A 21441-nucleotide genomic window follows, 5' to 3' on the forward strand; every position below is an offset into this window, starting at 1 on the left:
CTCTTTCAGAACTCTCATTGAAACATGCATCAGCCTGTGGTGTTGGATTGAGACAAATTTGATCCAAAACTTAAAGGTCCTACGTTCAATATTTCTGGTGGTGATATGTTAAGTTTTGCTATCCATAAAAAGATTTATGTAAGTTTTTCAATATCAAAAATCATCTGAACGTACTTTCTTTCAGTCTTCTCTCTTGGTGGGCCAATAAGACAGGAAGCTGTTTTTGAGTGACTAAATAAAAAATGTAGATACTGTAAAAGTGGATGCTGTGTCCAGGCAGGCTGTTTTGGGGGGCATAGCTGAGAGTGGTTGTGACATCACAAAGGTACAGAAGTCCTGACAGCTTGTTTTAATGCACAGCTTCTGAACACGAGCTGTGTGGATTTGCCCTTGGATTGCATACTTTGGACACTATACCTGTGTTATACTCAAAACAAGACATGACAACTGCACTTTCTACAATTTGGCACCATTTTTCACATCTTCACTTTAGTGCACACAGACGTGTTGACACTGCTGTAGCACATACACTATCTATTTATATGTGCAGACAGCCATACATCCACATAATGTATGTCATTATGGGTTTGCAGGGGTATTTCTGTCTGATGTTGGCAACACGTTGACTTATATTTTGCACACCAGTGTGAAATTTAGAGGGAAAACTGTCTTTCAAAGGTCACTTTGTCTGTAGATGTGTGACTTTGCAGAGTGGCAGAACTGTTAAGCTGTTCGGTCACTGAGTTTCTCCAAAATGGCATCATACTTCCCTTTTTCATCCTTCTCAATTTGACCTGTTTCTGTTTCATCCCAAAAAACATTAACACGCTGAAAGAGTTTCAAGCCTTGCACTATCGTTAGCAAAGTTCCCATCACCACAAAAGTTAAAAAACAATCAGGATGTTTAGACTGTGTGCGTAAATGTGTATTTGTAGAGGATAAGTGTGCAACTTTACCTGCCTTTCTGTGTGTGTCGGTTAATGTTCCCTCACGCTCCTCCACCGCTGTTCTTCTCTTCTTCTCCCTCTTGCCTCATCTCCTTCTGTCTAATGACATGGTGAAAGCAGAGCTCGTCTCATTTATTCTGCAAATTGAGGTGCTCCATGTGGTCTTTACCAGAAGTAGTTGCACCTTTGATTGTAAAGTTAATCTACCAAAGAACTTCACAAGGTCAAAACACCGAAGCATCAACTGTTGCTTTAAATTGGAACCAAAACCATCAGGAAATGTATTAGCAAAGTGTGGAGAAAGGGTAAAGTGGAAGTCAGACACTTATTCTCATTCACAGACAACAATTTGCTAGAGTTACAAAACAGTTACACATTTTGGAAAACACTAATCAGTAAAAAAAATTAACATGTGAGATGCATTTTATTTTATCAATGCCATTTAAGTTGGGTACTACAGATAAGATGAGGTGTAGCTCAGAGATCTCAGTTATCTTCTGCTGCAACAAGTGGCAACAGATTATTGAGGCAAAGGACCAGAACCCTTCAGTCAGCCTCCATGAATGCATCCTCTTCATAATTCATATCTTGACAGCTTTTTGTTCTCCCCTGTTGGTTTTGTCTACATCGGGGTAAACACTGCACCAGTTAAAAGAGCAGATGCTGCACACAGATGGTTTATTACAATAATTCAGCCCAAATTCTCCTCTGCTGGAATCAGCCATTTTTCAATCACCAGTGTTAATGGGAATATAAAGTATACACACCACTTTACTTTCAGGCTTGCTGCTGTCAAACATCCCCTGGCAAAGCCAAAAACTCTCCTGTAAATGACAAGGCTTTCCACTAATGACACAGTCTCATCACGCAAGGCCTGTATCTCCATGGAGATGCAGACGCAGCACTGGCATCCACTGATCACAGACGGATGTGCTGCCAGAGGAGACACAATGACAAACTGAAGAAGGTCTGTCTTAGCTATCAACAGAGTAGACACAGTAATAATCACAACACAGAACATTAAACAAACATATGGTTCAGAGCTTAAGTCAGAGAACAACAGAGAGATCATTGTAACATACTTTTTGTACAAAAAACTGAATAAAAAATGTAAATGCTGTAAAAGTGGATGCTGTGTCCAGGCAGGCTGTTTTGGGGGGCATATAGCTGAGAGTGGTTGTAACATCACAAAGGTACAGAAGTCCTGACAGCTTGTTTTAATGCACAGCTTCTGAACACGAGCTGTGTGGATTTGTCCTTGATTGCATACTTTGGACACTATACCTGTGTTATAGAAAGACATTTGGTCAGTTAACTGGTGGTTTATGTATGTCGCTATATGTTTCGTGTAAGATGTCAAGGTGTTTTATTGTCCTAGTCCTGCCTCTTGTAGCCTACTTTTTATCGTCATTGTTTTGTATGTCTAACATCAACCTGCCAATGGGACTGGGGATGGAAATTAGCCACTTGGCTATAATCCCACATATTAACATGTCAATGTCCATCAATATGTAGGCTACTGTTCCCATTTAAAAAAAAAAAAAATCTGAAATCTGAAATGACATCAGCCATGGTAACCACCATAGGCTACCTCTCTCGCAGCCACCACACTATTTTTGTATTTTATTTATTTGCACCATAAAAAAACGACAATTACAAAAAACAGAAATGAAAGAAGAATAGTAAGTGCAGGAGAGGTTAAAAAACCCTACATGGGCTTATAAGAAGCACCTCCCCAAGAAATATACACATTCAGAGGATAAATCATTGAATCAACAACAACAATAGGAGAAAGCAACAACAAATAACAACAAAAAAGGAAGCAATACAAGTGCCATTAAAGCGCACACTCAAAGAAGTCAGAAAAATAAAAACATGGGTATGTATAAATATAAAATAATGGGATGAGATGGGGATCTAATGAATATTAACTCTCTTATTTGTTACCAGTAGTTTTATTATATAATATTTTTATGAGTGTAGTTTTATTAGCATATTTGTATGAGTATAGATGTGATATTAGGAGATTAAAACGGACCCAGTAGTTCAGACACCACCAACGAGCTGACCATGTACCCGCGGGGCGCTAGGACCATGAAGACCAGCAGGAGGCGACACTCAGCAGCAGGATGCTAACACAAGCTAGTGTTGTCACTCGGATTCATGAACTACATTTACGACATAGATTTTAAAGCTTCAATTGAGGTAAGAAAAAAATGACGCCCCTGACTAAATTGGGTCCTATCTAGATAATTTCACACAGCAATGTTGTCAGTAGTCACATCCAGACATTAGACCGTTTAACGCTAAATCAGTGTCCACATATTTATCTGATAGACATTAGCTGGCTAGCGTTAGCTTTAGCTGCGAGGTGTGAACATTTCACTTCGTTGACCTTTGTGCTCATAAGCTTTATATCGAGTGACGAGTTGAGAACAATACCTGCACATTAACGTGAACACCTTGCCGACTTTTATTTACCCACTAAACACAGTTATTGTCAATGAAGCGACGGGTCAGTTAGCTGAAGCTAGCTAGCTGCTAGCAGCCCATCCCAGTTTGCACTGCAGGTTAGTTATATCATGTGCCATTAGTTTTAGCAAATGTCAGCTGATAATTATTTAGCAACCCCAACAGCGTCTAAGCCACCACACCGAGGAGCCAGGCTCATTATTCAGACATAATAAGGTCTCTCTGCTAAACGAGTCTAACGGTTTAGCTCCATTTGTTAACGGTGTTTCACCTGCCAGCTGTAAACAGTGTGTAGCTCTGTTTCTACACTGCCTTTCTGTCAGTCTGAGCAAAATAAGTCAATGAAACAGTCACAGACAGCTAAGACTTTCAACAGGTGAAAGTTATTGATGATTTGGCCGTTCAGGTTTTTCATTTGTGACTGAATTAATATGTGGAAATGTGGCTTCACTGCTGAGATGGCTCTCTTGGCTCTCAAAACCCTAGAGAGAAACCCTATGAAAATCATCAGTCACATAATCCAACTGACAAATATTTCAGTGGATCTTAATTTCCTGTGCCGCAGAATTAAAGTTATTGTCTAAAAATAATAATAACACAGAGCAGCACTGATGTGTTCACTCCTTATTGGTGAACTTTGAGTTAATCCCATGTGCTGCCTTTGTAAACAACTCACCTGTAGACTAAATGCATGACTGATTGCTCCTAGTCAAATACACTATCTACTTCTAGTTGAGTAGCCTTTGCTACCAGAGTCCAGCTGCTCAAGTACGTAAATTCTTTTCCTGTTATTTGACCTGTTTTTAAAGATTTACGTCCTCGGGGATTAATGGTCTTGGAACAGAGATGCCCAGGCAGTTGGGAGAGTCAGAAAGGGTTTAGAATGATGAACCAACTCTTTGTCGGTTTTGATTAAAAAAAAGTGAAATATTAGTTTATGTAATGTTGTGAATGTGGGCACTGTTCTTTTTTTTTTTTTCTTAATGTTGTTTACATGTTTTTCACACCATTTATCTTTGTTTTCAGACTTAATCATGTCTCAGGTGGAGAAGAAGGCAGGGCTGCTTAGGAGGACATCATCCTCCAAAAAACCCTTGAAAGAGAAGGTCGTGCTGATGTATGATGAGATTTTTGCGGTGAGTATTATGATGGAAGAGTCAGTGGGGGAGATTTAGATAAATTATATGTTTAAACCGTGACAATATCCTGTTTGTTTTGTTGTAGAAAGAAGACCCAGCCAAAAACAACCCTCGCTTCTGGGATGAACTGTTTCTCATGAAGGTACAGCAAAAAGGAAAAGAAAAGAAAAAAAGACTAGAGATGTGTTGAGCATAACAGGAAATCTCTCATGCTACTTTGTGGGTGTTAGGAGCTGCAGCAGACGTGCAAACAGAAATGTATGGGGAATTTGAGTATGAATAAAGAGAGTATAGATTAGCATTTAAAAATGTTGATAGTATTCACCAGAATTATTTTAGCAACACCTTACAGAGCCATCATCCTACATTTACTTTAATGAGATGTTTGTAGAGAACCAAAGTAAACCCTGTATGTTCATCATGCTGCAGGTGAACCTTGAGTATCTGGAGTCCAAGTTGGAGAGTGTAGATGGGGAAGAAGTTCAGCGCATTCAGGACAACATCAACTCTCTGTTTCACCACTGTGTTCAAGCTCTGGGAGAGGAGCATCAGATCAAAGTGGTCAATGCCCTGCAGGTAACCACAGCCCTGTGTGTGTCTTCAGTATGACGTAACTGCAATCAAATGTCTTTGTCTTGTCTTGTGTGTAATTGAAATGTATTGAAGTTTTGTTCTGTCCCTTTGCTTCCAGACTCTGTGTGCCCTTTTCCGCGGGGTTCACCAAAAGAACAAGTCGGCGTCTGGCTTCGACATCATCAACATGCTCATGGGGTTTGACAAGGCTGAGCAGAGGATGAAGGTAGATGAGGAGTGAAAACGATTCAATGAAGGGGAAAATTAAACCAGAGTTTTCTTTTGTATTCATTCACATCATTTTCTTGTGTTTATGCCTCCTGCAGGACCTGATGGAGAGACTGGACAGTCTTCTTTGTGGAGACGGCTCAGAGAGTCTGAAGAGCCTTTGTCTCAAACTGCTGCTGTGTCTGGTGACGGTGAGACGGGGCACATCGCAACTGCAACATGAAATAAGTGCTGATGGGCTTTGGGAATGTTTGTAGTCCTTCTTTACTTTAACACTCTGAAATATGTGAAATCGTGTTTGCAGGTAACAGACAATATTAGTCAGAACACCATACTGGAGTATGTGATGATCAACAGCATCTTTGAAGCCATTCTACAGGTAGGTGCTCAGTGAAAGACGATGTCTAATGTATTTCTGGGATGTTCCTTTTCCTTACAGTGTGGTCACCTCTGCTCTCTCACTCCCTGCTCAGATTCTGTCAGACGTCTCCAGTAGAGGGCAGCATGGTTACGACGCTGTGGTCCTTCTGGCCCTCCTGGTCAACTACAGGAAATATGAGGTGTGTGTTGTGTACATATGCTGTCTGGTTACCATACTTGTGTGTTTTTGTGTAAAAAATGTTTATATACACAGTTAAAAATATACATAGCCTCTTGAGTGGCAGGCTTGTAGCACTCATAACCACTGACTTCAGACACCAACCCTGTTTACCTCTGCTGTCTCAATGACTATAACTGATATATGTGCTGCTGTTGGGTCTCACCAGTAGACGAAACAATAGAAGTCAGTCTCTCTTTTTAGTATGGCAGTACAGTGCTGCTGCAACATTTCTGGGAGGTCTTTTGAGTTCAGGATTGTACCTTACTCATGGGAAATGAGGGAGTTATAAAAGGTCAAGACCTTAATCTGATGGTGTTGAATTTTCCCCCCCCAAGCCCCTCCGATTTTTAAAATTGGTGCAGTATGAAGTGAAACGATTAATTATTAATTGGGTAGACTTTATAGTCCCCACAGGACCTTTCTTCACACCACTCTCCGCAACAGTTAAAGCAAAGCTGTGGTGGGTAGAAATATGTAAATATAACTGCATGTTATGGTAACAGCTAAAAACAACATGAAAGTCCTCAGTTTGCCTCGTGTATATGTTTGTCTGTTTTCTTTGGGGTTTGTTATTTACTTTGTGAACCTGGAAAAAAAAGTACAAAATCGCAAAGAGAATGAAATAACTGATTACCGGTATGTTTGTGAAGGCAAGAAGCTTTGCACTAAAGTATTAAAAAAAACAAAACAACAACAACATGAAAGTCTGACACAGAGCCAGCATGGAAAAACAGTAAATGGACATGATTCTTAGTGAGCCTCCCTGATTAGAGCTGGTATGACTGTCGGTACCAAACTCCTCAGCACTGCAGGAACCTGAACCTGCCTGATCCAGAGGGCAGGTCAGTGAAGTGTGCGTTAGCGATGCCTTGTGCCTTTGTGCCTGCGAAACATGTGATGACATCACAGTTTAAGCTGATGGAAGTTCGGTGTCGAGAGACTTATTATCTCAGCAGCAGAATGTAATTTGTACAGTGTGTGTAGATGAAAGCTTTGACTTGGGTTATGTCAGCTATCACAGGGCCACTTGTCCTACATTACATGCTCTCTGAAACGGCCTCCAATTCGCATCCCTCTCCAGCTATTTCCTGGAAGGATAAGAGTGACAGCGTGGGAGGGGGAACAAAGGATGAGGAACTTGTTTTTGGATGCACCCATATACAAAGTGGGCAACAACAGAAGCAGCCCTCTGTAAGACACGGTGTCAGTCTGCTGGAGTATCCTGCACTCCGGATATATCAACATATTTATACATCATGATAAATACTGTATTGCTAAATAATCAGAAATGTATTTTTGATTTTCAACATTTCCTACTTGGACAAACAGTTCGTAACCCTAGACTAAGTTGGAAAAAGTGGATGCATCCATTTTTCAGTTGAGTTATTTTATCGTGCATGAAATATGATATAGATCTTTAGCCTGACGATCTCTCCATTAATCAGCTGATTATTTTCTTGTTGACGGGCTTAATCATTTCATATGTGAAATGCTAGAAAACGAGCCCCTCCAGCCGTGACAGAGAATTGCCCTTTCAGAGTCAAAATGATTCACATTAACGTCAATATTTGTGTCAACTGTTTAACAGAAACAAATGCCTCTGTTCTCTCCTGTAGTCTGTGAACCCGTACATCGTGAAGCTCTCCATCGTGGACGACGAGCCGACGTTAGACGTGAGTGTTTTGTCACGTCATGCGCCTTCTTTCTTGCTGAATATCAAATAACCAGTCTGATGTTAGGAGGTCTGATTGCATCACTGGCCGTTTTCTCTCCCGCAGGGAATGGGGATGGTTGTCCACCAGGCACTGACAGAGTATAACAGGTGAGATCTAAAACTGTCCATGTGTCAAAAACCCCCCCAAAAGTGTTAATAATGATCCACAGCATGGTGCACTGCAGCCTCTGGCATCAGCAGTTTTGTTTGATGTCTCCCACAAATGTTCTATTTCTATTCTCCTGGAAAAAAAAATCAGGCCCCTTTATTCTTTTAGTTATTTATATCTGACAGTTTTCTTTGGCAGTTTGGTAATGTTTTTTGGATGAGGCAAGGTTTGGAAATTAAAATGCTGTTTGCGAAGGAGGTCTTGTCTGTCTATGTGAGAAGACAGGCACATCAAAGTGATGGATGACGGCTCTACACAGTTCATTGTTTTTGTGTATAAACTGAACGCTCCGTAGATAATAAACTGCAGGGAGGGGACAGATGTTGGGTAAATAAATGTGTGTTAGGTTACAAATGCTGTCGTTTGAATGTAAATGTCCATCTCTGCATCTGCTGTTGTGTGGCCCTTTCTAGCCTTCAGTTTATTTGTCATTCCTTTCACTTTTTCATTACTTCCTCCTTCATGTCCATCATGCCTTTTTTCATCTTGTTTTTCTCTTCCCCCCCCTCAGGCAGTACAAAGACAAGGAGGAAGAAAACCAGGGTGGGTTCTTCTCTACCCTGACCAGCATGGTAAGATCTCTCACTTAGATTTTAATAGAAATTTCTTAAATTCATATTTCTTCCATTAGCACGCGTTTTGTGTTTAAGGAATGCGTTAATGTTTATTTTTGGTAAAGACCTTCCTTCTCTTGTCCACAGGTGGGCAGTATGTTTATTGCAGATGCTGATGAGAAACTCTCCGTACAGTAAGTGCAAAGTTATTTTAAGTTCTTACTCATTAGTTATCACTAATTGTATTGTTCTCTTTTCAGTGAGATTATTATTACAGTTGCCTTCTTTGTTCATGCTGTTGGCTTAGTTATATTTTAAGGCTCCCGCATGAATTCAAAGTTTAGATGAACTTAATATGATGGTGGGCAATAGAGATTGGTTCTGCAACCCAGTATTAAACAGGCCCTTGGGGTAAATGGTTTAAGATTGTGATATCAACAAGCTCAAGCTTATCAGTCCTGCTGTTGCAGAAATTAAGAAAATAGATTTGCTATAAGCGTTGCTATATAAGAGCTTCCTGGTGCCTTCAGAAAAGCTGAATCTGCCACAGTACGGAGTCAGACTTGCTTGGCTCATGGCATGTCCACACAGTAAGGCAGTTTATTTGTGTAGCACATTGTACATGGTACACAGAGGTCAGTCATGGTCATGGCTTGCAGAAATAAAAGGAAGCATGGAAATAGAAGTAAAAAAACATGATAAGAAAACACAATTACAAAGTAGATAATATCTCATTGAAGTACGAGATTAAAAGATTACATGAAAGCAGAGGAGAACAGAGCAGTTTTTAGCCTCTTTTTAAAGCCAGTTATAGTTCAGGCAGATTTGATGTCTGTTGGGAGCTGGTTCCAGCAGCCGGCAGCAGAATGGCTGGAGGATATTTCACCTTGTTTACCCCGGTTTTATATCAGGGCACCCTAAACCGACCGGCTCCTGTTGATCTTAGAGACCTGCTGGCTCATATACATGGAAGTCAAGTCAGGTGAATTTGACTTATTGCACCAATTCACAGCATAAGTTACCTCAAGGCACTTTGTAAATTATGAAGAGAAGGTCTACACCTTCTCTTTTTGCAGAGACCCAACAGATCACACTAAGAGCAAGCACGCATGGCAATATATATTAAGCCCCAGACCATTTGGTGACTAATAGACAATAAGTAAAACTTTAAATTGAACTCTTATTGGATTGGAAACCAAAGACCTAAGCTCTGGTGTAATGTGCTCTTTCCTAATGTGATAAAGAACCCGTCTGTATAAGTCGTAGTTGTCTGATGGTCTTAATTGTTAAACCAGTGAGGAGAACGTTGGAATAATTGACTTTGGAAAATAGAAAAGCATGTCTTCATTACTTCCAAGGTCTCCGACCCCTGCTGTTTTTGCCAGATTTAAGAGTCAGTATTAAAAGTTCTTGAGAGGGACGGTGACGACAGGAGTGGGTGTTGAAATTGTTTAAATGATTGGAGGTAATAGTAATGAAAACGTGGCCAATTATTTGTATCCATAAACAATGCTCACTGATGTTTAACATTGTTAATATCTCTGCATTAAGCTGCATTTAAATCCAATGTAAAGAAACGTTGCTAATAATTTATCAGTACGTGCTTGCTTTATGCTCTAACTAATGATATGGAAAAAGTGATTTGCTGAAGTTATTGTTGATAAGATTTAAACACCAGACTGCTCCTACACATGTGTCATGAGTCTGACTACCTAAAAGCTCATAGCTGTTCCCTGATCAGATGAAGATCTGAAATGAAAATGAAAACCATCTTCTTTTTCATCTCAAGGACAAATGAGGCGATATTGCTGGCTCTCTACGAGGCTGTGCACCTAAACCGCAACTTCATCACTGTATTAGCACAGGTAAGATGCACCGCTTTTCATCACCTTTATGGCATAGAAACATCATCTGCATTGTCACCCAGAAGAAAGTCGGCATTGAGCTTTATCTTGTGGATTTTTTTTTTCAGACGTGTTTTCCAAAATCATCAGTTTGTCTTTTCTTCTCTTCTCAACTTGGGGCTTTGAAATTTTGGCTTTCTCCTCTTCTGTCCTAACCTTTTACCAGTCATGACATCTGTGATGTGATTTGACATCAAATAATGGTTGAGGACAAACTGGGGGACAGTGGGTAGAAAAGAGACGACAGATATCACTTCTTCTTGACATTATTCATGTTTGGATCTGTGACTGTTCATGGGCTAGTTTATCAGTAGATATTGAGTGTCAGCAGCAGAAATGATACAGTGACTTTATGTTGGTGTTTCCTCAAAGGTGTGCTAGATGTCAGAGTCACTTCACCATCATTCAGTCCAGTCTGTTCCTTTTGACTTTATTGATCCCCACAGAGACATCCATACTTTAAACAGTCTTACTGACTGACTGGGGGAATGACATGTAGCAAAGGGCCTCAGGTCAGACCCAGGCCACTGTGCTTAGGTCCAAGCTAAATAACTAACTGGTAAGAAATGCACTGTTCTGTGTAAAGGTTTTGCACTTGTAGAAGCAAACACTCCTTTCTCTCTCTCTTCTTGTCGGTATCTGTTAAAGGGATAGTTCAACATTTTGGCAAATTGGCCCATTGCCATAATGCCTATAGTCTTAGGAGTAGGTTCGCTACATGGATGTATTATGGTTCGCTACCTTTAATTGTCGGTGCAAGCTATTTTTAGAACAGTGGAGCAGAGCTACGCTACGGAGGCTAATGGGATTTCTTGGTTTCTCTCATCAAACTCATCAAATACACAATCCAACAACTCCAAAACACTCTGGTGGACAAGTTGTGACCTGCACATTCACCACGCTATGAGATAATAACAGAACGTTACAAGACCTTGCAGCTCGCGGCTCTGCTCCGTCATTCTACAAATGGCTTGCACCGACAATTAAAGGTAACGAACCTACTCCTTGGACTATAGGGATTATGGCAATGGGCCAATTTGCCAAAATGTTGAACTATCTCTTGCCCACGAGGGACAGTTTATTCACAGCTAATGACATTTAATGTATTTATTATTTATTCTTTTTTTTTTGTCTTTCCACAGAGCCACCCTGAGATTGACATTCCTACCACACCTACCACCCCCACACCAACGACACCCACAACACCACTTGGCACAACACCACCCTCCCTAGACAGTAAGTCATACACGCTTTTATAATTTACTTCAGTAAGCGCACATATATTGTCAGCTATATTACCCAGTGGTTTCTCAAGGTCTGCATTCACTGTCACTGTGTGAAACTAGATTTTTTTTTTTTCACGAAGGAGGAACAGAGGTGAAACTATAAATAGGTGACTACAGGAAATTGCAGGGTCATCCATCTATCCATCCACATATTGCTTATCCATGCAGGGTCATGGGGGCTGGAGCCAATCCCAGATGACTGAGGGCCAGGGTAGGGTACACTCAGTCTGGACAGGTCACCAGTATATCACAGGGCCAACATAGAGACAAACCTCATACACTCTCACTCACACCTACGGGTAAATTAAAGTCAATTAAAAGGATACGCCAACATTTTTTTTTTTTCGTGTCTTGCCTCACTCCAGAGTCCATGTCAAGCAGATAGACACCATCCTTTCGACTGTGCGTGCAGTAACAAGGGAGATACGGGCAGAGCTGGCGCACCGCTAATTAGCTTAGCTCAAACGCTGGAAGTGCATAGGTAGTGTTAGCCTGCCTCCACCTAAAGTCATCAGAGAAACTCTTCAGCAACTCTAAACGGTCCGGTGTGCTTGTTGTGACTCATGTTATGTTACGTTATCTATTCTTAGACTTATATTAGCAGGTCATGTAATTTTCCGAAAGAAATACACACGAAACTAGACCGCCGTGTCTAGTTTTGTGTGTTTCGCAGTGTGTGACACCGAGTGATGGGATGGCCATGTCCTTCAAGAAAAGTCTCTTTGATTGGGTAACGTAATATAACACGAGTCACAACAAGCACACCGGACCGTTTAGAGTTGCTGAAGAGTTTCTCTGATGACTTTAGGTGGAGGCAGGCTAACACTACCTATGCACTTCCAGCGTTTGAGCTAAGCTAATTAGCGGTGCGCCAGCTCTGCCCGTATCTCCCTTGTTACTGCACGCACAGTCGAAAGGATGGTGTCTGCTGGTCATGGACTTGGGAGTGAGGCAAGACACGAAAAAAAAATGTTGGCGTATCCCTTTAACCTTATGAGTGGAAGTGAATCTGCAGAACCCAGTAAGAAATGAGGACTTGTGATTTTACTAGATGCTTCAGTGCTTTGAAGCTACCCCTCTCCCCCTTTACAGACTCAGAAAGGCCTTAAACTCATCTGGTCAATTCTCTGTGTTTACAGATGTTCTTTTTTTAGCTCTTCCTCACCCATAAGCAAAATAGAACTATTCACCAAATAGGTGGAAATGGGAGTTAAGGCTTTCTAAAACTTTTAGGAAACACGGGTCTCTGCGTCTTTGCCCTTATTTTATCTCAACAGTCTTTCCACATCCATTTTTGATAACTCTCCCCCAAACATTGTGACTCTCTGACACACACACATGCACCTACACCGGCAGGCTCTTCAAATATTCACTCGCTTTTTAAGTTTATCTGAAAAGAAAAGAGTTGCTGATGTAAACCCACTTATAATGTAGGTTTATTACAGTTTAATAAGGAGATTATTACACTATCCCAAGTACTTACTAATCTCTTTTTAAAAGTGAGTGCATGGCTGTCACTTCAGGTTAAGTGGTAGGCACATGTTGTCGCCAGCACATTGAAAAGCAGCTCATTTAGCATGCACACACGCTGTAGCCGTTAAAAGGTGCATGTTCCGATCCCAGATGAGCTCTCCTCCCAGTGCTTCGAACCTAAGAGCCATTTTCAATATAAAATATTAACCTCTAGCTTCAAATACAGATGAATGTTTCACATGCAGCGTGCATTATTCGCTGTCATGGGAGCCTCGGCACTCACAGGGTCCTCTTCTCAGACCACACACACACACACACACATGTGCCTGCAATCACATGTCGGGAGTATATACCTCTTCCTTCCACCGTCTTGCCCCATGTGATGACATGTTTCTTGACAGTGTGAAATCCTCTTTTCCATCGGGCCTGCAGTGATCTGAGGTTGAAGGAAACAAACAAGGGGCCTGGGAATGTGGAGGGAGATAGAAAATGACCGGCTCATGATTTATCCATGAAACAAATGTATGTTTCAGAGTGCAGAGATTTTAAAATGGATGAAAATGCATGTCTAGACAACACGGCAAGCTACAGTATCTACAGCAGTGGGACAAAGACATGCTTTTTTTGTAACGCTGCTTGGGTGAACACTTTCCAAAAATGACCTCTTTTAGACATTAGACTCTAACCTTTAGTTTTTTCAGTTTTTTGGGGACATTATTATTTACAACTGACTCGTGATTCACTGTCCAGTTTTTATGAGTCTTGGGACAGCTGTGGCCAGAGGTGTTTGTGTTTTTTAGAGATGTCCGTTGAGGAATGTGATGTTCACTGTGCCTCGAGGAGGAACTGATTAGAATTTGATCGCCAAAGGTCATGGTGACCTCACAAAACATGTTTTTGTCCATAATTCATGAATTTATACACTAATTGTGACACACAAATGTCTAGTATGATAAAACCAAGTGATGTGGAGTGATGATATTTTGGCTTCATACTGTAGGCCAAACATATGAATTTGACTTTTTTGTTGTTCTCTCAATGTGATGCCTTTGAAATTGTCAAAAATGCATTTTATACTTTTTTACTGAATTCCTCCAAAGTCTTAAACACATATATTATGCGTCTGGACAGACATGGATGTCAGTGGATATTAGACTTGTTGGCAGAGGTTTAGGGTTTGCAGTAATTCCAGTTTATTGTTGGTTTAACAGTATTACATCCTCTCCCTTTATTTAAATGTTTGTCTTCTTTGTCCAAAAGACTTAAATATAGCCAAGAATTCAACTGCAGTGATTAATATTTGACTGAAGTTTTATTTGTACATTTGCTGTGTAGTGATGAACAACCCAGAGCTGCCTCTGGATCCCAACCTGCAGACCAGCAACCTCCTCATCACCTTCCTCAAGTACGCCTCCATTGTAATGCAGGACACTAAAGGTAAATAGTCTCTGACACTCTTAGTGGTTAGTTAGAGTTATTCCTAACACCATTAGCAAATAAAGATTTTTTTCTCTTCTATCCCTCTGTAGTTGTTTGTTATAATTTTCCTATCTGTTAAGAGTCTCATGTGTTTCCAGATGAACATCGACTCAACAGTGCCAGACTGTGCCTAATTATTCTCACCTGCATAGCTGAGGTATGTGCAGCTAATCCTCCCATATTGTTCCTACAGTCTGACTATCTGTCACACTGTCGTTACACTGTCTTTACACTGTCTGCGTCTGTGTGTGTGACAGGACCAATATGCCGATGCCTTTCTTCATGATGACAATATGAATTTTAGAGTCAATCTCCACAGAATGGTGAGTTAAATGTTGTGAGTGAAAGTGAAATGATAAAGTGTAGTGTATGCAGATGCTTTCAGCTGTCAGCATTTAAAATACTGTATAAGAAGTTTAATACTGTATATTCTTCTAAATATCTGACAAGTGGCGAGAAAAAAAACAGCTCTTTGCCATCAATAAAATGTTATTTTTTTTTACACTTTCTCATTTATGTGAATGGACAGGTAAGTCTAAACATTTGGTACTGGTACTGGAAACTCTGTAGGTTTTGCATTGAGTGAACATTATGCCGTAAAGCTTCAGTTTAAATGTTATTTACAATGTTCTGTGATGAACCTTCAAGCTCAGGCTCTTGTTTCTTTTTCAGCCCATGAGACACAGAAAAAAAGCCATGGACAAGAACATCCCCTCTCGGCCACTCGTGTGTGCTGTTCTAGGTATGAGGAACATTTAGACCCGTGGTTTAGTGTGCACTCATGTCTGATATTTTTGCAGACTAGTTAGTTGGCCATACCCTCTGCATCCACCTTGTGATTTCCCATGGCAACTGGGTTGGCAGCAAACCAAGTGTTATTATTTTGAAGTTGAAAAATGTCGACACAGTGTAATTTACTTTTAATTCAAGTTCCTAACTCTACTCCAGGCTGGAACTTTTTCACTCAATGTCAATAAATATCATTGACACATTTTTTTTCCTTCCTGGATAGAGACCCGTGTAAAGCTTTGTTTGATTTTGCTTCACAGCTCTTTAGAAAGATGCTGTATTCTTCTTGTTATTGCACCATGTGTTAATTGCAGTTGTGCTTATAAAGTTTTTTTTTCTGCGTAATTTATTCTTGTGTATTTTCACCGTGTTCACTCATACAAGCCATACTTTTACTTGTTCTTCATGACCACCCACACTGTGAAATATCTTTGACCAAACAACATGTGTATATATAGTTTTTCTACTTAAAGGGACAACGAGGAGTTTTGGAAAGCGAAGTGTTTTCATACTACATGTACCATGAGCCTCCGAGCGCACGGTGAAATTCTTTGACCGGCGAAAGACGGACATCTTGCCAAGAATGTTTTCATTCATCAAGAATTAAAGTCAGAGGTTCGAAGACGATCAGATACCGTCGTAGTTCCGACCATAAACGGCGATTCGGCTGCGTTATTCTCATGACTCGCCGGGCAGCGTCCGCGAAACCAAAAGTAAGGAAACGCTGGTCGGCTCGCCCAGCATTTCCAACACCACTAATAATAACAAAATAACGATAGAGACAAAACGATGTATTTATCGAAAATGGAGCCATTAACAAGTGTGGGTAACGTAGATTCATCCACATTAATATGAGACTTTTTTATAACCAAATACAAACTCCCTGTGTCCCTAATATTTTTCTACATAAAAGTACATATCTTTATTTTTTTACACATCCGGAACTCTTTTCTACTGTTACCAGAGAATTTCCCACATGTGAGATCAGTAAAGAGTCTTATGTCTTATGCAGTAAATGTGATGTATCTTCCTCTCCTGTTCCACTGTGTTTAGACCTGATGGTGGAGTTCATTGTCACTCATATGATGAAGGATTTCCCCATGGATTTATATTTGTGAGGGCACACACACACTACACATACACACTTTTATTATTATTGTCTCATACACTGTCCAGTATTGTTGACCCCATTTTTTATTTATTTATTTATTTTTATCCATGTGCAGGCGCTGTGTGCAGATCATCCACAAACTCCTGTGCTACCAGAAGAAATGCAGGATCAGATTACACTACACCTGGAGGGAGCTGTGGTCAGGTAAAGATTCCTCTGTTTACTCAAGAGTAGTTGTCATCTTTAATAAACAAAGCTGTGCCGCTGGCAGACTAATGATTGATGTTAACAGTATTAAATAAATCATGTTTTGGAATGTTTTGTGACGGGACGTGTTAAAAATTTATTCTCTCAAATGAAGTTTCAAGACGGCACGCGACACCATGCATGATTTAAATCGTTTAATGCGCTTTTGTTTTGCTGGGTATCACCTCGTGAGCTGAATAAACAGTCGCCACTTTTTCAAAACAAACCTGATTTCTTGATGAAGTCGTTGGGCCCGTTGTTTTGGAAATGTATTGCATCATTGAGATTTGTTAATGAGTCTCTAAAGAAAGCGCAATCCATCCTGGTGGCCTTGTTTTCAGTCTGGTCAACATGCAGTAGGATAACATTTCAGCTTGTAATGGCCCCATCATACCGTGTCTCATTAGAATACACATTTCTCTAGCAGACCAATAATCTGCTTAATTCCCTGGATAACACCGACCCTCTCCTCCTGGTGGTGATAATAGCATACCATGAAATAAGACTGGAGAAAAAAGAAGAGCCAAATTAAAGCAATGGATGTTTGCGTTGTTGTGCCAGCTTGTGTTACGGCTTGTTAAAAGCTTTTGTTTTTCGTTTGTACACATTGCGATTCTTCTTTCGGGGGTTGTTTTTCCTCAGTAAGAGCTTGGGAAAGGACTTGAATCGGTGTTGAAAGGTTCCCCCCCTCCTGTGTTCCCATTATCTACCTTAATAAAAATGCACAGTGAGGAAAGCTGACTGCTGCCATATGCGTGTGGCGGTAGACGACTGTCAGCACTCCAGATTATTTCATTAATGTGAACATGTCTCCCTCTGCACAGCTCTCATCAACCTGCTGAAGTTCCTGCTGTCAAATGAGACCACGCTGCTGGCCAAGCACAACATCTTTCATCTGGCCTTACTGGTGAGAGACACCACACATACTGACATACAGGAGCACAGTACAGCTCACACTGGAAATGATCTTCACACAGATTCTACTGTGCAGATGTGTATTTTCTTGTAGTAAGAGGTGAACCAGATGCTGCAGCAGATAGTCCAGCTGTGCGTATGTCTGAAATCACACACTGTAGTTTAAATACTTTCATGAGTATGCTTTTTTTTTCAGTGTGTCAAAAGCTGATGTTGTGTGGATTTTATTTTCCTTTAGGTCTCCTCTTTTAGTTTGTTTTTCTTCTGTTGGTTCTTCTCTGTTTGAGGCTGAGTGTCAGACTTGGTGTGTGTCTCGTCATCCAGGTAGTGAACCTGTTCAACATGTTCATAACATACGGCGACACGTTCCTGCCCACCTCCAACAGTTACGATGAGCTGTACTACGAAATTGTCCGAATGCACCAGGTCTTCGACAACCTCTACTGTATGGGTACGTCAGCAGACTCTGCAGATTTTACCTGACTGAAGCTGAAATCACAGCTGCTGTTTGAAGAGGACATGTGCTCATTATAAAAACTGATAAAATAACTGCTGGATACAAAAGGGATCACTCGCAGTAGCAGATGCATCACAGACTCTGTAGTTCCCCAGAGCTGTTTGGCCTCTTTCATCTCTTTTGGCTTCAACTTTATTTAATCATTCTTGATTCACTCTCACTGTTGTCGTAACTGTCGACTGCAGCTGTTTACAGCTAAAAAGCTCTGAAAAGTGAGTGTACACTATTTGCTCAAGACCAAACAACAGACAGATGCAGTTAGTGAGTGGCTGGTGAACACAGTGGGACTTAAAGTCCCCCTCCCGCGACCCTTTTTGGTCATTTTAAAACCAGCTCATTAGCAATGCGCCTCTGGAGGGTGGGCGGAGACTGCGCTGCTCTGCACCCGCCCAGCCACCTCCTCGCACCCCACCCCCCGCTTGCTGACAGCTGGACACTGTACAATTACAGATTTAGCGTGTTTAGCGTAAAACTCCACACTGGGATTCGATCCCAGAATATCCCTGTAATATAGTCCTTGCTCACAGTGCAAGCTGCTCTACCAGGTGAGCTATACCTGTTATACCTTGACAGCTACACCGAGCTGCCAAACCTTTCACCTCTGAGCCAGATGCAGAGCGGGGCGGGAGCTTGTAGCACTAGTGCCCTCCCCTGGAGCCGTGACACGTCAGCTCCAGTCTCCCTGAAACTGCCAGTTTGCGTCTGCCATTGGTTCACAGCAGTTTGAAGGCAGAAAAACTCAGAGCACATATCAGCAGAAAAGGAAGTGCAAAATTGCATTTCTAACACAAGAAAAATGCCACAGGAACATGTGAAAAGCTCAAAAAACACGATTTTCACGGGAGTGGGTCTTTAAAGCAGTGGTAGAGGCTGATCATAGGAGCTGGTGGAGACCAAAAGCAGAGCTAAAAGTGAATCTTGGACTAAAGAGTGGGGTGAAAAATAAGAACAACAAAAAGTCTGTCTCTAATATAAGATCAGTGAAGGCCGCTGGGGAAATTTATTGTAGCGGCTTGACAGAACACCATTTGATATCAAGCAAAAATACCAAACATTCTCTAGTCTCAGTTTTGTGGATTTGTTGCTTTCTCTTATTTTATGTCAAGATGAATTGATTGTCTCTTTTGGATTTTGGACTATTTCTTGGATAAAACAACCTTTTGCCTTTGGAACCTCTGTTTGACATTCATCATCTTCCTGCAGTTAATCAATCAACCAATCAATCAATTTGTGAATTAATTGACAGTTTCAGCTTTGAACCTAAGAGGTGAGAAGACGTGTGTCTAATTCTGTCTGTTTTCTTATACACTTTACAGTTTTGAGAGTATCAACCAATACGGGCCAGTGGAAGGAGGCAGCCAGCAAAGTCACGCATGCCCTCGTCAACGTTCGGTAAAGATGCGCACACACACACACACACACACACACACACACACACACACACACACACACACACACACACACACACACACACACACACACACGACTATGATATGGAAAGGTCAAAATAAAGTAAATGAAGTCTTTGGAAGTGTGATTTCAGGTTCTCCATCCCCATTTCTGTCCCCCAGGTCCCACTATTTGATAATTTTTTAAGCCTTTATCTCCTTCACCCAAACCTGCTCCTCACACATACTGTACTTCCTCTCCCCTGAAACATTTTCCCATGTAATTTGTCCTTTCCTCCCCCATCTTCTCTGAGGAGATGATCCTCTGAGGTCACCCCTAGATTGGAGGCCCCTGAGGGCTCCCGCATGATCGGGGCGCTCCCTGTGGACTCAGACACTTAACTTGGTCTCCTGATGGAGTAGACGTCACTGGTTTAATAGGCAGTCCCTGGGGTCGGGGGGAAGGCAGAGAGAAAGAGACTGATGGAATAAATATTTGAAGGCTTAGATGAATAAGTGAATTAAGACGGAGAGGTATAAACTGTGTTGAAATTGACTGAAATGAAGGAACCAATTCCATTTCACTCACATTACCTCTTTCCTCCGTACACTGACTTCCCACACAGAAATGACAGCTGGATTATCACAACGGAGAACTCTCTGCATTTTTGTCGCTGTAATTTATTTGATATATTTTGCTCTCTAACCTCGTACTAAATAACACACTTCATCTCACAGCTGTGCTTATTGCATCAACTTATATTTGTGCTACAAAGCAGTTTATTTCTCAGGAATGATTGCTGATGCTGGAGAAGACTGTCTCTGAATTTACATCTGAAATCCCCTGATGTACTCCCACAATATAAGGGAGGTGCTGAGACAGATTTGAATAGGAATGAATAGAAATGAGTCTTGGTGTTAAGCAGGTCGTCTCTCACTCATATCATAATCATTTCAAACTTTGCTCGTCAGCTGCCGGGCTGAGCAGCGCGTCCACATACTTTTGCCAGTGTAGTGTGATTTGATTTGATTTAATAGATTTGATTTGATTGATTTATTTAGCACAAGTTAAAAAAAAACAGTGCAAGGAGGGAACGAAGCCCGGAAGGCTTGTACAAAGTTCCACTCCCATCGTCTAAGAATAACATGAAACTCAAGATAAACAATAGAGATGTACAGCGCAACATAGAAAAACTATGAAACATAAACAACAAAAGAAAGGAAGATGGATGCATAATTAACATCAGGAAAATAACACTGAAGGTTATGACATAAGGTGTTTTTTCAGTAACTTTCTAAAGGATGTGAAGGATGATGTTGACCTCAGAAACACATCTAAACCATTCCAGAGTTTTGGACCTCTAAATGTGATAAATTGATGCCCAGATGTTCGACAGAAGGATAAATGAAGATTGCCACTATGCCTAGTTGAATATGAATGAAGGTCAGATGAAAGAGTAAAAAAAATGTTGAAAAGTTGTTTGTTTACCGTTGATAAACTTATGCACAAACATAAGGAAGACATTAAAGCAGAAGTAAGTGGTCCGGTCGTTTTCGCTAATGCTGCGTTCCAGACAGGCTTTTGAAATCGTAAATTACAGCTTCAAGTCACAACTTACAACTTTGTAGCGTTTCAGGCAACCCACTCGTGTTTTTCCGACCTGTTTTACCGGTGAAAGTCACTATAACGGCCACTCGTAACTTCTGACCGGTGAACTCGTACCAGATCGAACTGGTACGACTTCACGGTCGGAAAAATACGAGTTTCCTTGAACGCACCATAACAGTCCTCGTCCCTACGTCGCCACATTCACGGCGTTCCTTGGCTGCACACACAGCCCTGCATGCCGTTCTCTCTCCTCATTGGATAAAAACTGTAGGATACGATAAATGTTTTCTCCTCGGCTCAGAGCAGAGCAGAGGGACTGACAGACCC

At 41.0% G+C, this 21441-nt stretch overlaps 1 protein-coding gene across 1 annotated transcript in view; it reads left to right on the top strand.

Annotated features, from left to right (window-relative positions):
• The first annotated feature begins 3070 nt into the window (after positions 1-3070).
• Positions 3071-21441, top strand: part of armh3 (armadillo like helical domain containing 3) — a 29661-nt gene continuing 11290 nt past the window's right edge. Inside the window, exons 1-23 of the mRNA XM_085786929.1 lie at positions 3071-3152; positions 4446-4555; positions 4644-4700; positions 4988-5134; positions 5250-5357; positions 5458-5550; positions 5664-5738; positions 5833-5919; positions 7577-7633; positions 7739-7782; positions 8355-8415; positions 8545-8591; positions 10187-10262; positions 11444-11537; positions 14396-14497; positions 14638-14696; positions 14797-14862; positions 15212-15281; positions 16382-16442; positions 16555-16643; positions 17510-17592; positions 17925-18051; positions 19434-19509. Of these exons, the coding sequence (XP_085643055.1) occupies positions 4454-4555; positions 4644-4700; positions 4988-5134; positions 5250-5357; positions 5458-5550; positions 5664-5738; positions 5833-5919; positions 7577-7633; positions 7739-7782; positions 8355-8415; positions 8545-8591; positions 10187-10262; positions 11444-11537; positions 14396-14497; positions 14638-14696; positions 14797-14862; positions 15212-15281; positions 16382-16442; positions 16555-16643; positions 17510-17592; positions 17925-18051; positions 19434-19509 (1781 nt within the window). The 5' untranslated portion in view covers positions 3071-3152; positions 4446-4453. The remainder of the gene's footprint in view (positions 3153-4445; positions 4556-4643; positions 4701-4987; positions 5135-5249; positions 5358-5457; positions 5551-5663; positions 5739-5832; positions 5920-7576; positions 7634-7738; positions 7783-8354; positions 8416-8544; positions 8592-10186; positions 10263-11443; positions 11538-14395; positions 14498-14637; positions 14697-14796; positions 14863-15211; positions 15282-16381; positions 16443-16554; positions 16644-17509; positions 17593-17924; positions 18052-19433; positions 19510-21441) is intronic.

This window comes from Trachurus japonicus, chromosome 1 (genome assembly GCF_045865225.1).
Source record: "Trachurus japonicus isolate A0001 chromosome 1, Traja_1.0".
In the NCBI taxonomy this organism is placed as follows: domain Eukaryota; kingdom Metazoa; phylum Chordata; class Actinopteri; order Carangiformes; family Carangidae; genus Trachurus; species Trachurus japonicus.